General features: G+C 36.1%; 2 protein-coding genes across 2 annotated transcripts; both read right to left on the reverse strand.

The window, feature by feature from the left end:
• Positions 1 to 275: 275 nt before the first annotated feature.
• LOC104119326 (anaphase-promoting complex subunit 7) lies at positions 276 to 16,410 on the reverse strand. Its single transcript, XM_070186104.1, has 18 exons — positions 16,200 to 16,410; positions 16,013 to 16,081; positions 15,866 to 15,916; positions 15,581 to 15,718; positions 15,424 to 15,486; positions 15,053 to 15,168; positions 14,608 to 14,692; positions 13,437 to 13,496; positions 5,440 to 5,485; positions 3,836 to 3,909; positions 3,120 to 3,170; positions 2,838 to 3,038; positions 2,708 to 2,752; positions 2,529 to 2,622; positions 2,266 to 2,411; positions 1,325 to 1,554; positions 1,062 to 1,122; positions 276 to 698 (listed from the first exon to the last, which is right to left on the reverse strand). The coding sequence occupies exons 1-18, from the start codon at positions 16,266 to 16,268 to the stop codon at positions 612 to 614; spliced, it is 1,686 nt and encodes a 561-aa protein (XP_070042205.1). The 5' UTR covers positions 16,269 to 16,410; the 3' UTR covers positions 276 to 611.
• A 930-nt stretch (positions 16,411 to 17,340) lies between these two features.
• On the reverse strand, positions 17,341 to 19,413 carry LOC138898567 (zinc finger BED domain-containing protein RICESLEEPER 2-like). The gene is made up of 2 exons (XM_070184644.1): positions 17,517 to 19,413; positions 17,341 to 17,432 (listed from the first exon to the last, which is right to left on the reverse strand). The coding sequence occupies exons 1-2, from the start codon at positions 19,411 to 19,413 to the stop codon at positions 17,341 to 17,343; spliced, it is 1,989 nt and encodes a 662-aa protein (XP_070040745.1).
• Between the last annotated feature and the right edge of the window lie 1,363 nt (positions 19,414 to 20,776).

The raw sequence follows: 20,776 nt of genomic DNA on the forward strand, positions 1-20,776 counted from the left end.
TATCATCACTATTTTGTGGTCTGGACTCTCCATTGTGTTGAAAAAAGCACTCTCTCAATGTTTACTTTTAACCTTTTTGGTGAACTGCAGCAACGTTTTATATCAAGTGGATATATCCATCAATTCCCAATCCCAAATTAGTTTCCGGATCCACTTTGGTATTCCGAAGAAACATCATAACTAGACTATTTTTCGTCGGCTATTAACCTAGTACAACCTTTCTCATTTATTTGATGTTGGAAGTAAATATGCTTTGAAAGGTCACGTAGGCGGAGTTTTTCATCAAATAATTTGTTGAAAATCTTTGGAGTTCTACAAAATTCTCGGTACAACCTTCCATAGGGTAAATTAATTTACATTGAGGATAGGACAAAAGGACTACAATAGATTACAACATATGGGCAGCCATGATATGATGAAAGGAAGAGAGCCTATGTAGTCTTGAATTTGTAGTGTAGAACACGACAATGGTAGTACCTTCCTTATTAAACTCTTGGAAAGGCCACAAAGAATCTGCTCCTCGTGAAGTGGATTTCTGCTGACTGAACCACTTCTCCTAAAGATGCAGCAGAACAAGAGAAGAGGAGCTTAAAATATGTTTCCGTTCTTCATCATAAAAGCTCAGCCTCTTCCTGGTCTGCATCAGCATCCTCGACATCATTCTCTTCATCTTCTTCAGGAGCATCAGGATCTACTCCCTACGGAAGATGGATAGGTTCATTTAAGCAAACAGTGGAACCAAAAAAAACTGTCTAATATATGCATGACATCAAGCAAACAAAAAATGAATTTGGGTGTCCCATGATGGATGGAGAATTACTAGCAAAGTTTAGCAGAAAACATATTATCTCATAAGATTCTTTTCGATAACCGAGAAGTGGCATGGTTAGAAATTCTTCTCCACTTAAATACTAGGCTTTCGTGGGTTCGAACTTGTGAAGTGCCCTAACCCACACGACACAGGATGCACTCTTACCCCTAGACCAAAGCTGGGGGCCATATGTTCGGATTTAAGACAAGCATATAAAGGAAATGATTTCACGTTGAACAGGAAACAAAACCTTGAGCTGCTTCTCCAGGCGCTCCAACCCTTTCTTTGCAGCTTCATTTTGGGGATTTATCCTGACAGGCAGAGCAAAAAATTGTTTTTAGTAATTAGAATTATGTCACTTTTATGCAAACTGCTTCTCATTTCTTTTACCTTCTAGAATTTAAAGCACAGATAAGTTAAAGGGCTGATGTGAGATTAATTATCTAACACATCTAATGCCTTAAAATCGAGCAGAAAAAGATTGCAAGAGAATTCAAGGAAAAGTAGGACTACCTCAGTGCTGCCTGGTAGTGTGACAAGGCATCTTGCGGCATATTTGTAGCAGCAAATACTTGGGCAAGCTTAACATGCAATGAGTCATCAGCCCAATCCTTGAGATATCGCTCAAGGAGAGTAACAGCATCTACAGTTCGACCTTCAATGACATGCAGTTCTGCCAAGGCTAGCGCTGCTCCAAGATAACCAGGTTCCAGCCTTAGTGCAGATTCATAGAACTTTTTCGCCTGTAACAAGAGTTGGTACTTAAAATTTCAAGAAAAAGGAAAAAGAAATAAAGTGCTACGCAGATATACACCTATATTGTTATGTTTCTTTCTGTAAGGTAATATTTTATTAATATTGTGGGGGAAAAAACCCATATACAAGAGGTATACCAAAAGTAGAGAACCTACACAAAGATATGGTTATCTACAAAGCCACCCAATCATCTATACAAACATGAACCTCGCAGATTTTTGAAAAATACAAATTAGAAGTTGGCTGAAAGTTTTTTTTTTTTTTTTTTTTTACGTTTCTGTAATCAAAGATTTTTTAAAAAAATTATAAGAAAATATTTATTTTTCATTCTCCATTACAGCCATGTGCAACAGGATGTACGTAAACTAGTTACTTAAATATTTTTTTGAAATTTAAACTAGATACTTTAATAATTCAGGTGTATCAGAAAAGCATGTTCCCAGCTCTCACCTTAACAATCTTGTCAAATCATATAAAACATTCAATTTGAAAGAACCAGTATATAAATACATCTTTAAAATTTTGCAACCAATAATATGCAAGTAGGAATCCTGTACTACCTCTGTTAGTTTTAAATTTCACCAAAACCTTTATGATTCTCTTACAAAAAGCTAATATGGAATATCAAATAAACCACCTAACTCTCTGAACTCAATTCAAAAATCAAAAGGTAAGAAAGAAGGACATCTCAATTATACCTTTTCCCTCCCACTAGTATTACTAGCATGTACGTCACCCACCAATTTTAGAGCTTTTGCTGACTGTGGCATGGCCTTCATTGCCTCCCTTGCAGCATGCAGTGCCTCCTTGATCTTTGAAATTGCTAAATAAGAGCGTACTAAACCTATGTATTTGAGAGAAACTCATTAAGAAAAGGAATGGAATAACACAAAGGCGTCATTCAAAGAAGCAGAATGCTAGCAACCTATACAATCAAACTTCACCCTCCTTTGAAACTAACCTTGATAAGAACGAAGATCAGGTCTCAACTCTTGAGCTCCTCTAAAGGCAACCACAGCAGCTTCAGGTCGATTCATCGAGAAGAATAAATTTCCCTAGATGTTGGCCAAAACAAAGAACAATCTAACTATGTGGCACTGAAAAGTATTCCATTACACACAAGAATAAATCTAAGCGCACCTTCATTATATAACCTGGTATATGCCTCTCATCAATGCGGATGCTCTGGTTGCAAAAAAGCAACATTATCACTAGTTTATGCTTGCTTCGTCAACAACAATCTCAAAAACTAAAACTAAACAAAACTAACCTTCTCAGCATAAGATAAAGCCCCTCTCTCGTCTTTCCTTTCCCATAAGACAGACAAGGCCACAAAAACCTCAGGCCTGGTCGGGTCTATGTTTAGTAGATCATGTACTAATTTATTCAACTTCGAATAATCAGATTTCTGCTTTAAGAGCATAGCATACTCGTCCATATAAGTAATAACATACGGATCAATGGATCGAACCTGTAGAGACCATACAATGTTATATGTAGTACACATTTAGAAATGATAAAATATCACATCAAGATGTAGCACTCACTTTACCTTCTCAAAATCCGTTATAGCTTCTTCAGTTTTTCCAATGATGGCTTCAACCTTCAGAAATGTGAATATGAGACAGAGATAAGGATAACATTTTGCTTATTTTCAGAACAAAGTTGCCAGAGAAAAAGCTAAGACTCTGTGTCCTTTAAGTGTTTAGGATAAAAACTATCTTCATCCTAAGAAATTTATTCGGATTATTCCGTAAACGAGCATTCGACCATCCATGAAAAGAAACAAATACGAAGAGTAGTTCTCTACAGTCCAAAAGTTGGAATGTGAAGAAAAATATAAAATTTTCATGCCGGATTTTTTCTGGGTAATTTAGAACACTCATTACCATCAAGGAATTCCCTTGAAAGCAGGGCAAATGTGTAAATGATTAGACCAGACAAATCTAAAACATGGAAAGATAATGCTAGGTATGTGATACTTCACTATATCCACCTGTCTACATGAATCTGACACCAGTAAAGGAGATAACCAGTATAGAGAATATTTGATCCACAAGAAAGAAAAGGAACAACTACTTTCACGTAACCCTGTTATATTTCAAATGATACAACCATGAGCCTCTGACATGTTAATCATGACCATTGTGTTGTCCATTTGTCCTACTGCCAAACACATGGTAAAAAGGAAATATAAATAAAAGGAGCATCGTACTATTTGATGCATATTTACAATAATGATTTTCCATATAGTCATTCTTCCCTAACCTTAGCCATTTCAAGTAGTATATGTATGTTACAAGGAAATCGTCGCAGAAGCTCTGCAAAAATTTCCAGGCCACCTGCAGAATAAGAACAATCAAACAAAAATTAACATCATGTAGAAACGAATTTTTGGCTTTTTAAAGGACATTTTGATAGCACTTTTTCCCTGTTTCCCCGTTCAAAGACAAACAAACTTTTTTGATAAGATAACACGGTATTATTGTTGTGGGAAATCTCCCAGTATACAAGTGGTATATGTGTTATGTGTTTCTTTTTGTGCTATTAGAAAAAGAAAAGTAACAGCAGATATACAAAATTTAGGGGACAGAGGACCCAATGAAGCTGTTTTCATTTGCTAATCATTTACAGTGAGTCACTGAGCAGGAGGGGAAGTTAGACTATTCAGGTGTGAAGATTAGCAAGACTCCTGCTCTTACATTTTTTATAACCGCCATAACATTAATCTTCATATATCTCAAAAATATCAGTTTTCCCCATAGTTTTCTGAAAAATCAAACCAACTTTAGTAACAAAAGAGAAGGGGAAGGATAATTTTTAAATACTGAACAATTAATGATCAGGTCATCTACAATTTTAGCGTTTAGTCTTTAGTTTGATCAATTTCTTTTCTTAGCATAGCATGTATCTTATTAATTTGAAAATCATAAATTCAGTTAGCTGCCATCAGCAATTTTTAGATTACTCCCACAAATTTGATACCTTATTATCTTATTAATTCTTAATATTTTAATTAATAAGATTAGCTTCGTAACATTTTTATTTATTTTAATAGCAAAATCAATCAAGTTTTAGGAATAACTTTCTTTAGAGGGCAAATGTTAAAATGCTTAAATATACTGAGAATATTTGCTAAGTTTGGTCAAAAGTAGATGGTACGTGTCATACAAGGTATAAGGCAATATTACTAATTATTAGTTAGAGTTAATACAGTTAGAACATAAACATGTATAAATAAGTAGATAGAGTCAACGAGTTACAAGGACGTATAACATTAAAGTAACAAAGACCAAGGAGTGCAAGCTGACAAAACCAATAAATTGTTTGGTCAGTTATTTCACTGTAACAATTCCCCATTGTAGTATAGCTTCAGGTTTTCCACAATATAATTTCTACACGATCACATTTAGTATCTTTTCAGATTTTATTTTGAAATTTAAGCATGAAAGCGATGCAACAATCCAACTAATTTGAATGAATCTAGCGAAACTTAATTATATACATTTGGTTTTACAAATTAACACCTAACCTTAACATTCTCTCCCTATTAAAATAAGAACAGAAATTTTCTCATTTGTAACTGTTTTAATATTTTGAACTTTCTTCAACATGCTATGAATACCATACTGTTTCTCTTACAGCAGAATATTTTAGAAGTATTGAAGAGTAGAGGAAAATTGCTCCGCTGGTCGCACAATGATTTGGGGCTTTATCTTGTACCTTTAATAAAAGTGGATAGAGTGATGGTTTGACAAATTATTGTGGTATCTTCAGTATTCAGAAGTATTGTATCAAAGGTCAAAGTAATACTGCAAATATAAGCTAAAATAGTCAAACCGGCACATTTTAAATTAGGAAAAGATTGTCACCTTTATAATCATTTGAAGCAATGCAACATTGGGCTTCAACATAACGCTGCACAGGAGGAAAAGAATAATATGAACATTAGACATATTATAGATGAAAATTATATGCTTAAAAGACCGGAATAAAGTGAACATTGGCAGATAACCATCCGACGAGATCTTAAATAATTATACCAATTTAGGTGCATGCGAGTTGGCACTTATAGTTGACAAGTTTAAATACTAAAAGATAATTGCAAAACCACAAGGTGTTTGAACCAAAAGGTTGGTAATTAAAATGGCACAAGTTGGGAAACCAAATCCAATCAAATAAAGAATCTTAGATTTACCACTTTCCACATTTCACTCCTTTCCCTGACCATCCCTTATCATAAGGCCTTGTACCTCCCCTAATTGAAATATGGTTATTTTCCTTAAACTTTCAAATTGAAGTCGCTTAATTCTTTAATGTCAAATTTCCATGCATCACTTGGTGTAAAAGAGCCACCTTATCAGCTATTATAATTTTTGTGTGTAGATGATGTTTGGCATATTTCGATATGTGTTGATGTTACTTTACCCATGTTTTAACCACTTCTTGATGTTATTTGATCTATAAAATTCCCAACATGGTTTAATTATTGGTTTTATGATTAATTAAGTTATGTGTGACGATTTAAGGTGTTTGGAGTGCAAAATATGAAGAAAAGGTGGTTTAGCCAGAGGAAGAAGGGTTGGATGCGTCGCATCCAACCTAGGAAAACATCATCCTGCATGCAACCTTAGCAGTGAAGTTGGGCCATAGCGTTCGCCATCGCGTGCGAAACTGGGAAGTAGAAGAGAAGGCTGGATGCGTCGCGTCCACCCTCGCATGCAAAGCTGAGAAATAGAGGACAAGGTGGATGCGTCGCATCCACCTTCGCAGGCAAAAATTGAAATGGAGGACGAGGTGGATGCGAAGCATCCACCGTAGCATCCGAAGCTGAGAAGTGGAGGACGAGGTGGATGCGAAGCATCCACCGTAGCATCCGAAGCTGAGAAGTGGAGGACGAGGTGGATGCGACGCATCCACCCTAGCATCAATCCCTGAAGCTGATTTGGATTAGAAATAGGAGAACTTTGGCCCACGACTTTTGTACGCAATATATAAGCCAAAAACGCCTCTTTTAGGTCATCTAACATATTGGGAAGGGGGAAAAAGCCACGAAAAAGCTGTGGAGGCCGGAATTCATCAAGTTTCATCTTTCTCCCACCAAACTTAGTAATTTTTATGTTTCTTTATATGATTTGTTGTTTGGCTACCATGTCTATGTGGAGCTAAACTTCACGTTCTAGGGTTGTGGTTCTTTCATGACTATTGTTATTCGGATATTGATTTTGACTACTTGATTTATCATATTAGTTTATTTATTCAATCTTGCACTTAATTATTTAATTGCTTGATCACCAATTGAATATTATCTACGAATCTAGAATTGAACTCGAAAGTGGGAATTCTATATTGCATATAGGATTGAGTAGGGCAAGTTCTTGAACTCGGGCATCGGGGAACGGATTCGTGGTTAGGATAGACATATACCTAATTGCCTTGCTTGGTTGATTTACAGGAATTATAAATGTGTTCTTGTTGATTCTAACTCCATAGACATATAGGCGTTAGGTTAGCTTGAATAGGCGAGTAAGAACTCGACAGATTCTTATGAGCAATATTAACCCTGTCAACCAATAAGCTAGATAAATTAGTCGGTCAATTCAATTGAAGAATACAATAGGATTATTAGATAGCCCATAACCCTAGATCGTTTTCATTACATTGATATCATTAAAATCTGCTCTTTCTCTGTTCAAAGTTTATTATTTATATTTTTCTTATTTAATTAGTTTAGAATAAAATATTTTTAGATTTAATTCTTGTTTAGATAATTGGGATAGTCTAATTTAGTTAATAGTTAATCATAAGTCCTCGTGGGTTCGACATCCGACTTTTAGTCACTTTATTACTTGACGACCGCGTATACTTGCGTGAGTGTGTTTGGTCGCAACAAGTTTTTGGCGCCGTTGCCGGGGACTTAGAAATTTGCTATTTTTCTAGATTAGACATTTTTTTATCTATTCATGTTTTTTTTATTATTTTATTTTAGTTAGTATTTTTTATTTATTTTAGCATGGCATCTTGGAATAAAAATTGTTCGAATGATGGTTATTCTTATTTTGATGATCCTTGTCCATATTGTGGAGGACCCCACTGGTGGAAAAATTGTCAGAATGTTCCCAGGAGCGAGTTGTGCGCACAATCTCAATCCTTTGAGTGGAATATTTGTAATATGTGTGGTGGTCAAGATGGCCATTGGGATGGTTGTCCTAATTTTGTTCATCCTTCTCTGAGCCCTTATTATGATCTTTCTAATGATATTTCTGAGTTTGATAGGGGCAATGAAGTGCAGGATATGGAGCCTGATGCATATATTAGGGATATTCTGAGGCAAGTAGCAGAGCAACAGGATGAACTCAAAAAAGATATGAAAAGAATGAGGGCAGCAATCACAAGAATGAAGGCCAATATGGAAGAATTGAATGAAGAGAGCGAGTACCAGCAAGAGAAAATTTTTGAAAAAGAGGAGATTTTGAGCCAAACTTGGCTGGCAGAACAGGCTGAAAAGTTAGAAATATATGAAGCTCAACATGAGGAACTTACTGATGGGATGAGACACTTTATAGAGGGAAGATCTAAACTGGGACAAGGGATCTATAAATTTGTCACTACTATTCACGACTTGCAAGATAAATTAAATGCAAAGGTTGTTGCGTCTATCGCCCAACAAAATAGTAATGAGTTGTCAGAAGCTGAAAAGGAGCTTATACGCCAAATTGAGGAGCTAAAAGTGGAGAGCCAATCATTCGAGCATATTTCTGTTGATGATGCCCATGTTGAGAAAAGTACACTAGAGCCATGCGAGGTAGCAGATAATGTTATATTTGAAGACTCTAATGTGTGCACATATGAGGATATAAATAGTAATACAATTCTAAAGTTGGGGCGTGTTGGTCCTCATTCTAAACATTTTTCGACATTGTATTTGGATGATGACATGGAAATCGAGTCATCTAAGCCTTTGGAGGAGTCAATGGAAGAGGAACATGATGCCTATATTTTTGAATTTGTCATGCCAAAAAGCAAAAAATACATTCCTCATCTAAAGGCCGAGAAGTGTAGAGTGAAAAATTTATTACTTGGCCTGGTTATCATTGTAGCCCCACCACTGGAGCATAGCCGCAAACTGGATGCCATGTTAGGGGCTCAATTCATAAGTTCGAGGTGGAGGCAAAAAGTGGTTCACGTCGTGCCGCTACGTTAAATCAGGCGCTTGTTGGGAGGCAACCCAGCGTTACTGCTTTCTTTTATTTTTGTTTACTTTTTATTTTATTTTATTTTTATTATTTTGTAGTATTTATTTTTGTTTTGTAGGATTATGAGCATAGGAAGCAAAGCCATTAGAAGAGTGCAAAAGCGAGCTAGATGGTGAGGACTAAGTGTGGGGTGCCCACACAAAGGACGATGCCTGGGGGAAGTCTGAGTACCTCGTGAGCCGCTATTGCTTCGGCCTTTGGCCTACCAGGGAGTCTCGTTTACCCTCTTATTATTTATAATGTGCATTGAGGACATTGCAAAATTTTAAGTGTGGGGTGAGGAGATCGTTTGGATGAGTTTCTGTGCTATTTTAGCTTAGTTATAGTACTCATCCTTAAGTGTAGTAGCTTTTGTGGAAAAAAAAAAAAAAAAAAAAAAAAAAAAAGTAGAAAAATTGGACTTTTCCCGACGATTGATCTCCTAGACAGTTTTCTTGAGGGATTAAAGTCTAAACAAAAATTCAAAATATGTCTTTTAGCTTTCTTTAGGTAGTAATAATCCCCTGTGTTTTTTCTTTGTACCTCGGTTCTTTTCCATGGGATGTAGTTTGAACCGGGTAATTTTATTTTCTTTTTAGAGTAGAGTAGGAATGTAGGGAATAAAAGGAGGAAGAATGATGAACCTAGGTGACCTTGACTTGGTTGATAATGGCATATTTAGGCTTTTACATATGTAATATCTTCCCTTCTCACTCTGAAATTATTGATGATGCCTTGTTAAAACGGATAGCATGTTTTGTGGCGCCTATTTCTCATTTTCTTGACTTGTGTTCACTTTGCGCTTAATACTTAATATCTCGTGGCTCCGTGAATACTTGCATTGCTTGAGAGTCGGAATGTGATCGTCCTTAGTGAGTCATGTGCCATATGTGGTGAGGTTTTTGTGTAGTCCATGTAGTGTACTTGTGTCTAGAACTTGCCCGGTATGTGAGTTGAAGCGAAATTTTAGGTGATGCTCGGTTTGAAAAATGATTTTAGGCTTTCTTTGATCTTTTTGAGCTTATTGCTTATCACAAATAGAATCTATCCCTAGTTAAACCTTTTGAGCCTGTAGACCTTTTATTTGGTACCCACATTACAAGCCTATACCCTTTTTATTCTTAATTGACATTGTTTTGATCCTTTTACCTCTTAAAGCACTTTAATTGTTAGATGAGCGCTAAAAGAAGTAAGAAGGGACTAAGTGTGGGGTGACTTTTGAGTGGAACCAATGAAAGAAAGAAGGGTGCACTTATTTTGTAAAATAATACACCACTAGCGGAAATTGAAAGAAAGAAAAATATAAATGAATAAATTGTTGTCTTGTTCTTGCTAGTGGGTATGAATTAAAGTAGTGCTTAAAGAAAGAGGAAATATTGTTGGGGTGATATTATTTGTGAAATTGAAGTGGTGTTGAAGAATTTGCGCTTAAGTTATTTGATGATGTGTTAAAGTGCTTAGGAGGGTGAATCACTATTCCTTAAATATATCCTACCCGTCCCTTAGCCCACATTACAACCATGAAAAAGTCCTAATTGATTTTAGATCGAGCGAGCTTACATTAGTAGAGATTTACATTAAGGGCAAGCCTATGGTACCAACTGCATGCATGCGACTTCTTTTGTGAGAGTGAGCGATTTTCTTTGTGAGCATGAGATTCGAATGTGTGGATTGATTCTACTCTCTTTGCTTTTGTTGTGAGGGCACATGGTTTCACGAGGGATAGGTAACGTTATTAGACTTCTCTATGATGTTGGTTGTTCAAGCCATGAGTGCATTGTGACATTGAGTCGGTTTTTGAGGTTAGGATTGTTGTGAGCATGTTGTCTTTGTTCGAATATGTTTAAAGAAGGGCATAAGAAAAGGGAAGTGTGTTGATGCATAGTCTAGAGCCTAATTGTAGCAAATAACCATGGTCATAGATGTAGTGTGCTTTGAATGATAAGAGCTTAATTTTATTTTGTTTACTATAGTGATGGTTTGTTCGAGGACGAACAAAGGTTTAAGTGTGGGGTAGTGATGTTTGGCATATTTCGATATGTGTTGATGTTACTTTACCCATGTTTTAACCACTTCTTGATGTTATTTAATCTTTAAAACTCCCAACATGGTGTTAGTTATTGGTTTTATGACTAATTAAGTTATGTGTGACGATTTAAGGTGTTTGGAGTGCAAAATATGAAGAAAAGGTGGTTTAGCCAGAGGAAGAAGGGTTGGATGCGTCGCATCCAACCTAGGAAAACATCATCCTGCATGCAACCTTAGCAGTGAAGTTGGGCCATAGCGTTCGCCATCGCGTGCGAAACTGGGAAGTAGAAGAGAAGGCTGGATGCGTCGCGTCCACCCTCGCATGCAAAGCTGAGAAATAGAGGACAAGGTGGATGCGTCGCATCCACCTTCGCAGGCAAAAATTGAAATGGAGGACGAGGTGGATGCGAAGCATCCACCGTAGCATCCGAAGCTGAGAAGTGGAGGACGAAGTGGATGCGAAGCATCCACCGTAGCATGCGAAGCTGAGAAGTGGAGGACGAGGTGGATGCGACGCATCCACCCTAGCATCAATCCCTGAAGCTGATTTGGATTAGAAATAGGAGAACTTTGGCCCACGACTTTGGTACGCAATATATAAGCCAAAAACGCCTTTTTTAGGTCATCTAACATATTGGGAAGGGGGAAAAAGCCACGAAAAAGCTGTGGAGGCCGGAATTCATCAAGTTTCATCTTTCTCCCACCAAACTTAGTAATTTTTATGTTTCTTTATATGATTTGTTGTTTGGCTACCATGTCTATGTGGAGCTAAACTTCACGTTCTAGGGTTGTGGTTCTTTCATGACTATTGTTATTCGGATATTGATTTTGACTACTTGATTTATCATATTAGTTTATTTATTCAATCTTGCACTTAATTATTTAATTGCTTGATCACCAATTGAATATTATCTACGAATCTAGAATTGAACTCGAAAGTGGGAATTCTATATTGCATATAGGATTGAGTAGGGCAAGTTCTTGAACTCGGGCATCGGGGAACGGATTCGTGGTTAGGATAGACATATACCTAATTGCCTTGCTTGGTTGATTTACAGGAATTATAAATGCGTTCTTGTTGATTCTAACTCCATAGACATATAGGCGTTAGGTTAGCTTGAATAGGCGAGTAAGAACTCGACAGATTCTTATGAGCAATATTAACCTTGTCAACCAATAAGCTAGATAAATTAGTCGGTCAATTCAATTGAAGAATACAATAGGATTATTAGATAGCCCATAACCCTAGATCGTTTTCATTACATTGATATCATTAAAATCTGCTCTTTCTCTGTTCAAAGTTTATTATTTATATTTTTCTTATTTAATTAGTTTAGAATAAAATATTTTTAGATTTAATTCTTGTTTAGATAATTGGGATAGTCTAATTTAGTTAATAGTTAATCATAAGTCCTCGTGGGTTCGACATCCGACTTTTAGTCACTTTATTACTTGACGACCGCGTATACTTGCGTGAGTGTGTTTGGTCGCAACAAGTTTTTGGCGCCGTTGCCGGGGACTTAGAAATTAGCTACGTGACTAAGTTAAGCTTTTATTAGATATTTGTTTTCAAGTTTTAATTTTCAGTTTGCCTGGTTTGTGTCAACGCAGGGTTTACTCTCGAATGCAGAGGAGTAGAAGTGCAAACAACGATGCATGAATAAGGCCACACGTCACGCGTTCAAATATTGCCGCAGATAAAAGCTTGATATTTAAGTGGAGAAGGATGGAGGGACAAGCCCATTATCCATCGAGTTTCGAACCTTGAGCCAACTGACCCTAGAAGATTTCTCCTTTATCAGAAAAAGGAAATTTTGTGGAAGATGTAAAGGTCTTTTGTCTCTATCTAAATTTTGTATAGTGTTTCATCTACATCTATCCAATAAGTAGAGATATGGAAGGAACAGACATCTTGGGCACATTCTTGGTTCCTTTTATAAACTCTGATGCACATTGATTGGTAACTTTTCCATTGTACATGCTTGATTTCATATTTGACTCAATAAGCACATTTTCCTCAACCACATAGCAAACCTATTGTTTATAGTTTTCATGTGTTGTCACCATGGCAAGTCTGGCACACCTGATCTACCAACTCATGAGTAAGTCTCCTTAGGTTATCAAAGTCACATTAGGATGGCATCCTTACCAATGAATCAAACTATCTTCCGATATAGCGCGTTTGCGGTTACCCATGTCATTCTCCTACATAGAGTTGTTGCAGTAGCAATGGGCTCCTACCCCACATAGCAAACACGAGATATGAAAACCTAAGGTTGTCATTACTTCCCTCATTCTTCAGTGGGGTGTAGACTAGAAAGCAATTTGGTCTGATTTGGCTTTCATTTTGTATTTTGGAAAACAAAAAAGAGAAATGATTCCAGCATCCCTCCACGCACATTAGCACAACAGGAAAGGAACTAGCAATGGGATTGGTATGGGGAAAATATTGACACAAAGAAGTTCTATCACGAAACTCCACAACCCGATAACAAGTTGTGGTAATACACAAAATGTAGCACAAAATAAAAATATATAATCAGATAAACAGAGACAGCTCAGTCTATTTAGTGAAATAAAGTTAAATCACATCATTGCTCACTCACCTGTAACCAACGACTTGAATCAAAATGATCAAAAGTAGATCTTGCACCTCGAGTTGGGGTCTGCAATATCAAGAGTAAGCAAAATATTGCGTTATGATTGCTCCAAAACATGTCATGAGTTCTACCCAAAAGTCCACGTTAATTGATTACACTCATGGAATGACAGTTTCTAGCAAGATACTAAAAGAATTACACGGTTTCATATTACCATCTATCATTAGCTCCCTGGGTCCCTAACTCTTGCAAGAGCACGCCACAGGGATTGGAGGTGTGGAAACAAAAATGGAGCGCTACAAGTCATCTTCCTCCTCCTTGGACAGTAAACAAGAGAGGAGGTAAAGTAAAAGCAGAGGGGTAATGCTCTCCAAGTCCAAGTCTTCAATCCATCCAAAGCAAGACAAAACAAAAGTAAGTATATTCTTGTCGTAGTAATATGATAATTCTTCCATTCTATGCTCCTCATATACATTTTTTTTTACGCAGCACCAAAGTTATTTTAATGGTTGACACTTAGGCGTGTCTTAAAATATTTTAACACTCAGGTGATCAAATGTTCTTTTCCTTAAACAACTAAGAGAACTGCTTTCTTCCAAAGTAGTATAAACGGTGTTCCTATGTTATCAGCCAATTATCCCCTATTCAATTTCAACTAAAGCAAAAAAGTAATTGTTTCACAATATGCTGCAGCAGAGGTATGATATGCAATAGCATAACTCAGATGTGTAGATGACTCTGGCTGCAATGGCTCTTCAACTTAGGAGTAGATAGCATTGATGTTATGACAACTACATTAGATGAAAGTTATGATCAAAGAACTGAAGAAGAGACATTCTTCTCAGAACTTCAAGCCTTGTCAATGGCATGGGCAAACCCAACACGTGGATCTTCGTAATTTGAAGATAAATATATAGGAGGGACAAAAGGGATGAATAAGATCCAATTACATATTTGGATTTTGATATAAGAGGTAAAATTTTCAGATGAGCAACTATAGGTATTAACAAATTAAACAATAAATGAAATGCATTGGTAGGCATTCTTATTGAAAATACTTTTGTTACCATCAAACCTTTAACAATCACGCGGTTTACTGTAAGCAAAGTATTTTTCTAACATCTCTTTTACATAAAGGACATAAAGCCATATATACTGAATATCTGGTAAAACAAACCTGTGGAAACAATGAAATAATATCCTTAGCTGCCACACCCAACTCCGCCAAAGCTATGATAGCCTCAATGATGTAAGGGCAATGCCTGTGAATAACAGAAAGCAACAACAGTAGGATGGATAAGACTGAGGTGTATTACTAATGCAACCAATGACCGTGACACTTCATATTGTTCACTCCTTCTGCAGTTTAATCTATAAAAAGATAGGGTACTGAACAAGGACAGAAGAAAGAAGGAAAAAGAAGGCTAAAAGCAAAATACAAAGAGAAAGAGCAACAAATAAAGTTTACTGTTTTCTTTTCTCTTCTTGTAATGTCAAAGAATAAAAAGGTAGAAGAAGGAGAAACTACGAAAAACATCTAGAGAAGTAAAAATAAGTAAGAAGATACGTATACACTATCATAAGCAAATAATATTGTCTTAAAAAATCAAAACATGAAAGACCTTAAACACTCTTTATAGCATGTAACGGCTGCACGAGTATGTCTAGAACTTCGGTAAAGTTTTCCCATCATGAGATTCATCTGCAAATTTCTTGCTTTGCTTGGGATTCCTTCCATCTGTGACATAACGGGGAACAAAGACTCAATGCTTGCAACTAATTTTCTCCAAATTAGATGTATAAACACATAGGTGAAAGTAAATGTCAATATTCAGTTATGCTGAGAGACTATTACAAAATCTGTAGCATCAGTGAAAGAAATTAAGGAGAAAAAAAACATAATTCCTTTTCATCACAAATAGGTGTCCACCAAACATTTTAAAACTATATCCACTCTAGATAATGAAGAGTAAAGAGTCATAAAGATACTGACCTCGAGAAGAGCTGCTCTATTCTCATTGAGTGCACAATGTGATGATGCAATCTTGAACTTCACCTATTATGATATGAAACAGGAAAGCCAACAAAAGACCCTCAGTAGTGTTTCTATGAGTTCAACATTTCCAAGAATTAGTTATACGCCAAGATACCTCATTCTCATTAATTGTTGAAATGTTGAAAGAATTTGGCGATGATGACCTGGTTGATGCCGACAGTGCACTTCTAATGGGTGTTGCATTTTGCTTAGGAATTATTCTTTGGCAGTGCAATGCTTGCTTGTATGCATGCTGGCAAAATAGTGAACTAAGTAGTTTAATAACTAAAACTATCTGATCAACCTTAGTACCATACAAATGAAGTTGTACCCTTTATCAATAATTAATTGTAGTACATGTAGGATCAATCTACAGTCCAACATAACTTAATTATCTTACAATAGCTCTCCTGTACTCTTTCTCTCGAAACAAAGCATCACCGAGAAGCACCTGCATAACAGATTACAAACAATCGATAAATCAATTCGTAAATAAACAAAATAAATTCCAATTTATTTATTTAAAAAAAGGAGACAGTAAACAAACCAAATTTTCAGCCTTGAGGTGTGGACTTGTTTCAATACTTACAGAAGACGACGAAACAAGAAAACATCCCTAAAGTTCAATCACAAAAGAAACCAAATATCAGGATCACCTATACAGTAAATTACAATAATTTACAATGAGAAAAGGTGAAATCTCAAAAACCCTAAAGGGTTAGTTAGTGAAATACAAGCATTTGAGCAGAAGAGAACAAGCCGTGATCCAATAGAGTGCTCATCTGGTCTTTCGGAACGTCCATTATTGCTGATGAGGAGCTCGCTTATTGAGAGTGTACAACTGTTTCAAGAGAGTGTACAACTGTGAAGAGTAGCTGAGTTGAAGCCGCTCGCTTTTTTGAATTCCCTTCTTTAGTGTATTCGTCGTAAGATTGAACAAGGCGGAATTACATAAATGGCCATTTCAATTTTCAAGTAGCTCGTTTAACTTAGTTGGTAGGAATGTAAATAGGGCAGGGTAGGGTAGGGCGGGGCAGGTCAAGTCTTGACCCGCTAAAATATTGACCCGCCCTGCCCTGCCCCATTTAGCTTTTGGTCAAAATTTTGTCCTGCCCCGCCCCGCCCTATTAAGCCCTGCCCCGCCCTGCCCCGTTTAACTCTTTTTTATTTTCTCTTTATTTTTTATTTTGCAGTATGCTTTTAATTTCTTTTACCTTTTCAACTATCTATTGAAACATTTAAAATATTATTTTCCTTTGAGCTTGCAAATTGATCAAAATTTGATCTTTTGTCTGTTGTATTGGAATTTATGCCAAAGTTGTATCTTTAATAGATTAATTGATGGGTGTTTCTATTATTTACATGAGAGTTTATTAAAAAACAGATGAAATAGAAATACTAAATACAAATTAAACTGTTGCTTTGACGTACTTTTATATAACTTTCTATCTCAAAGTACTAATTCATCAAGCAATAAATATTTGAGAAGACGCACATTGGAGAAACTATCTCTCATCTTCATTAATTTTACTACTACATACACAATACTTTTTAGGCAGGTTCAATGACAAAACCAAAAATATAGCACGAGAGTTCCAGTTTTGGCACTAAACTTTACTCTCTGCCTCTTGCATGAGAATAAAGAAGATAACAATATTGTGTCAAAATATTCTATGAAACAAACTAGTCACTAAGCAGAAATTGAAGGGTATAACAAATGCCAAGCATGGCTTTAATATCAAATTCAGTGCAATTAATTCCAGCCATAGGTGCAAATCCAAAGTTATTGAATGGTCCACTGTCACTGCTAGCAAGTTATACAACAGAGAATATCCAAGATGATGAGAATAATGTTGCATGTTCAGGTATGCCCTCTTAGCAATGTTGCGATAAACTACTTGAATCCGGCTCTTCCTCTTCATCAAGCAATGTTGGACATGAAACTTTATCAATCGTTGAAGACAAACCTAAAAGAAAAAATGCATAGTTCAATGTATCAATATACTATTAAATAATTGAACTATTAAGATAATAATGAGAAAATTACTTACCATTTAAGTCATTCCATAACCACGTGCGAGCACACATTAAAGCTTCCAAAGTAGTGGGATGGAGTCTACTCCGATGTGGGCTAATCAACCTCCCACTGGTGCTAAATGCTGATTCTGAAGCAACAGTAGACACGGGAATGGCTAAGAGATCACGTGCCATTTTTTGCAATGTAGGAAATTTCAATCCATTTGTCTTCCACCAACTCAAATTGTCAAATGAAGGAGTTCGAGGTAGTAGGCCTTCTTCTAAGTACATATCCAACTCTGATCTTGTCTCCACGGTAGCTCCACTCGAAGCAACAAATCTATCAAAGCTCGAAAGCTGATCACCCTCAATAAAACTAGTGACTTCACTAGAACTAGAAGCTAATGAATCATGTGGACCAGATAATTTACTCTTATAATCTTGAAAAAGATCATAACAATTGGATCGAACTTCTTGAATTTTAGTTGAAGCTTCTTCACCATAAATTAGTGGAAGAAAGAACTCTACCAACCTCATCTTGTACCGTGGATCAAAGATTGCAGCTACTCCCATCAAAATATGCACATCATCCCAATATTTTTTAAATTTCAACAACATCGCAGAAGCCATATCGCTAATCAAAGGATTAAACTCCTTCACCCAAGCTTCCAATTCTAGCTTAATTTCACAAACTTTTGTAAAGTATTGACTGGATGTTGGATATTGAGTTCCTGAAAATTGTTCGGTGATACGATAAAAAAGTATGAGCTTATCAGAAACATCTTCTGCATTACTCCATTGCTCTTCAGCTGGATAAGACTGATAATTTGTGTCAGTTAGACTCAACTTCCTAAACACCTCTTTGTATTCTATAGCCGTTCTCAACATCAGATATGTCGAGTTCCACCGAGTAGGACAATCATACTCCAACTTCTTATTACAAGAACAGTGAACCAAACGTGCAGCTTCTTCAAACCTCTCAATTCTGCCAGCTGATCCAATCCAATACAAGACACTATCACGCACTTTGCTAATACTATCTCCTATCACCTTTAACCCTTCTTGCACAATTAAATTTAAAATATGTGCAGCACAACGCACATGAAATACTCGATCAGTCAACAACAAATCTTTTTTATTAAGTTTCTCATCCAATAAAGTTTTAATCATAGCATTGTTTGTGCTAGAATTATCAACTGTGATAGTTGATATTTTTCGTTCAAGATTCCAATCAAACAAACAATTAACCAAAGCACCACACAAAGCATCTTTATCATGTGGAGCAGGGACATAAGCAAATCTCAGAATATGACTTTGAAGCCTCCATGAATCATCAATGAAATGACCAGTAATAGCCATGAACCCTTTTTTGTTACTATTGGAAGTCCACATATCGGTTGTTATTGCAATTCTACTCGTGACTTTCTCCAACAACTTAGAAGTTTGCGATTTCAAATTGTCAAAAAATTTCATTATGTCATTCTTGATTGTATTTCTAGAAACCATCTTAAACATAGGTTGGAGACTCGCAACAAAGTTCCTAAATCCCACATGATCAACTATAGAGAGTGGATACTCGTGTAAAATAATGGCATGTGCAAGTTGTTTACGTGAAACATCTTGATCAAAATAACTACCCCCGGTATCACCCTCATTTTGTACATCTCTTGGCCTGTTAGGACACTTAGGTATGTGATCTAACATAGATTTTGTCCCACAATTCCTGGCATTTTTATATCGGCGATCGCAATACTTACAAAGACCATATGAAACACCATTAACCTTCACCGGCTTGAAATGCTTCCATGCTCGGGAATATCTTCTTTTTCCCAGTTCAACTTCATCATGTTGTAAAGGCCTTTGACTCTCATCGTCTAAGGAAATAGCATTAGAAGATAAAGCTGGTAGATTCTCTTCATTTTGAGATGCCATAATTATCTAGTAAAATAAAAAAAGAAATATCACTAAAAGCTGAAAAATAGTCATCTAGTATAAAAAGCAGACAAATGTACTAAGCATAAGCTCTTGTAACTCAACAAGACTACCAGGAGGACTTTAAGAAGATCTAGAGCCACAACCTCATGTACTAGCAAGTAACATAATTGGCAGAGGAAGATGAACTAATTTTAAACGGTGTTTAGAATTTGGAAACATAGGTGCAAATTAAACAGTATATCCGTTCTGCAACTAGTAATAGCCCCTAAAATTGCAACACAAAAGAGACATCACCGGTGTGGATAGTTAAACAAGCAGAATGTACATAAACCTCTGAAAAGAACAAAACTATTGTAATACAACTTAGTGGATATTCAATATATTTTCAAGATTATAAGTGTAAATTATCTTGAACTTAGTATCTTCACCATTCTGATCAAAAGAGACATCACCATCCAAAGTTGAAAACTTTCTACTAAACAAGAACAAACAGTAAAGTTGGCGAAAATTAAGAAAAAGTGAAAAACATAGCAATAAACTAAAAATTAAGAGATAAATAAAAATTGTTACAAGAGAAAGAGAAGTTGAAAGCAAGAGAGTGTTACCTCGTAACTTATTGATTTATTTCCTGTTGGAGAATGGAGATTGAAGTTTGCCTGGAAGAACTCAACTGAAGAAGAAGAGTTTTGGTTTCGTCCTTTACTCCTTTGGAAGAGCCGAGGGTTTGATTCAAAGAGGGGATTGGAAAAAAAGAATAAAAATACGCGGGTCACTTATTCTTTACCCGACCCATCTATTAATTCGAATTTTACCCTGCCCTGCCCTAACTTATTAATTTTTTTTAAATATAACATTTTGCCCTGCCCTGCCCTGCCCCGCCCTATTTAAATCTTCCCCTGCCCTGCCCCGTTAACAGTTTTCCCTGCCCCGCCCTGCCCTAGCCTGCCCCAATTGCCATCCCTATTAGTTGGTTGCACTTTCCGTCCCTTTATAGCTTGTTTGAATGGTTCTTTCTATCGTATTGTATTGTTATTCCAAAACAATATTTATTTTCGTTATTTATTTAAAATTAATTATATCATATTATTAAATTTATTATTTCGGAACAACCAAAAGCCTCATTTTATGAAATAACTGATTTGATATGGTGGGATTGTTTTTCTATTTTCTTTTTCAATTATGTCCTTATTTATTACTCCATAATTCTATTTTATCATTTATTTATTTTTTTAATTTTAACTCCAAATCTCCAACCTATTGACCTACTTTGTCTTCTTCCATCTCTTCTAGAGTTGGTTTGCCGTGTTCTTCTTATCCAAGTCTCCGTTCGATTATTTATCTTTTTCCATCATTTTTTTTT

Source organism: Nicotiana tomentosiformis, chromosome 9, assembly GCF_000390325.3.
Source record: "Nicotiana tomentosiformis chromosome 9, ASM39032v3, whole genome shotgun sequence".
In the NCBI taxonomy this organism is placed as follows: Eukaryota; Viridiplantae; Streptophyta; class Magnoliopsida; order Solanales; family Solanaceae; genus Nicotiana; species Nicotiana tomentosiformis.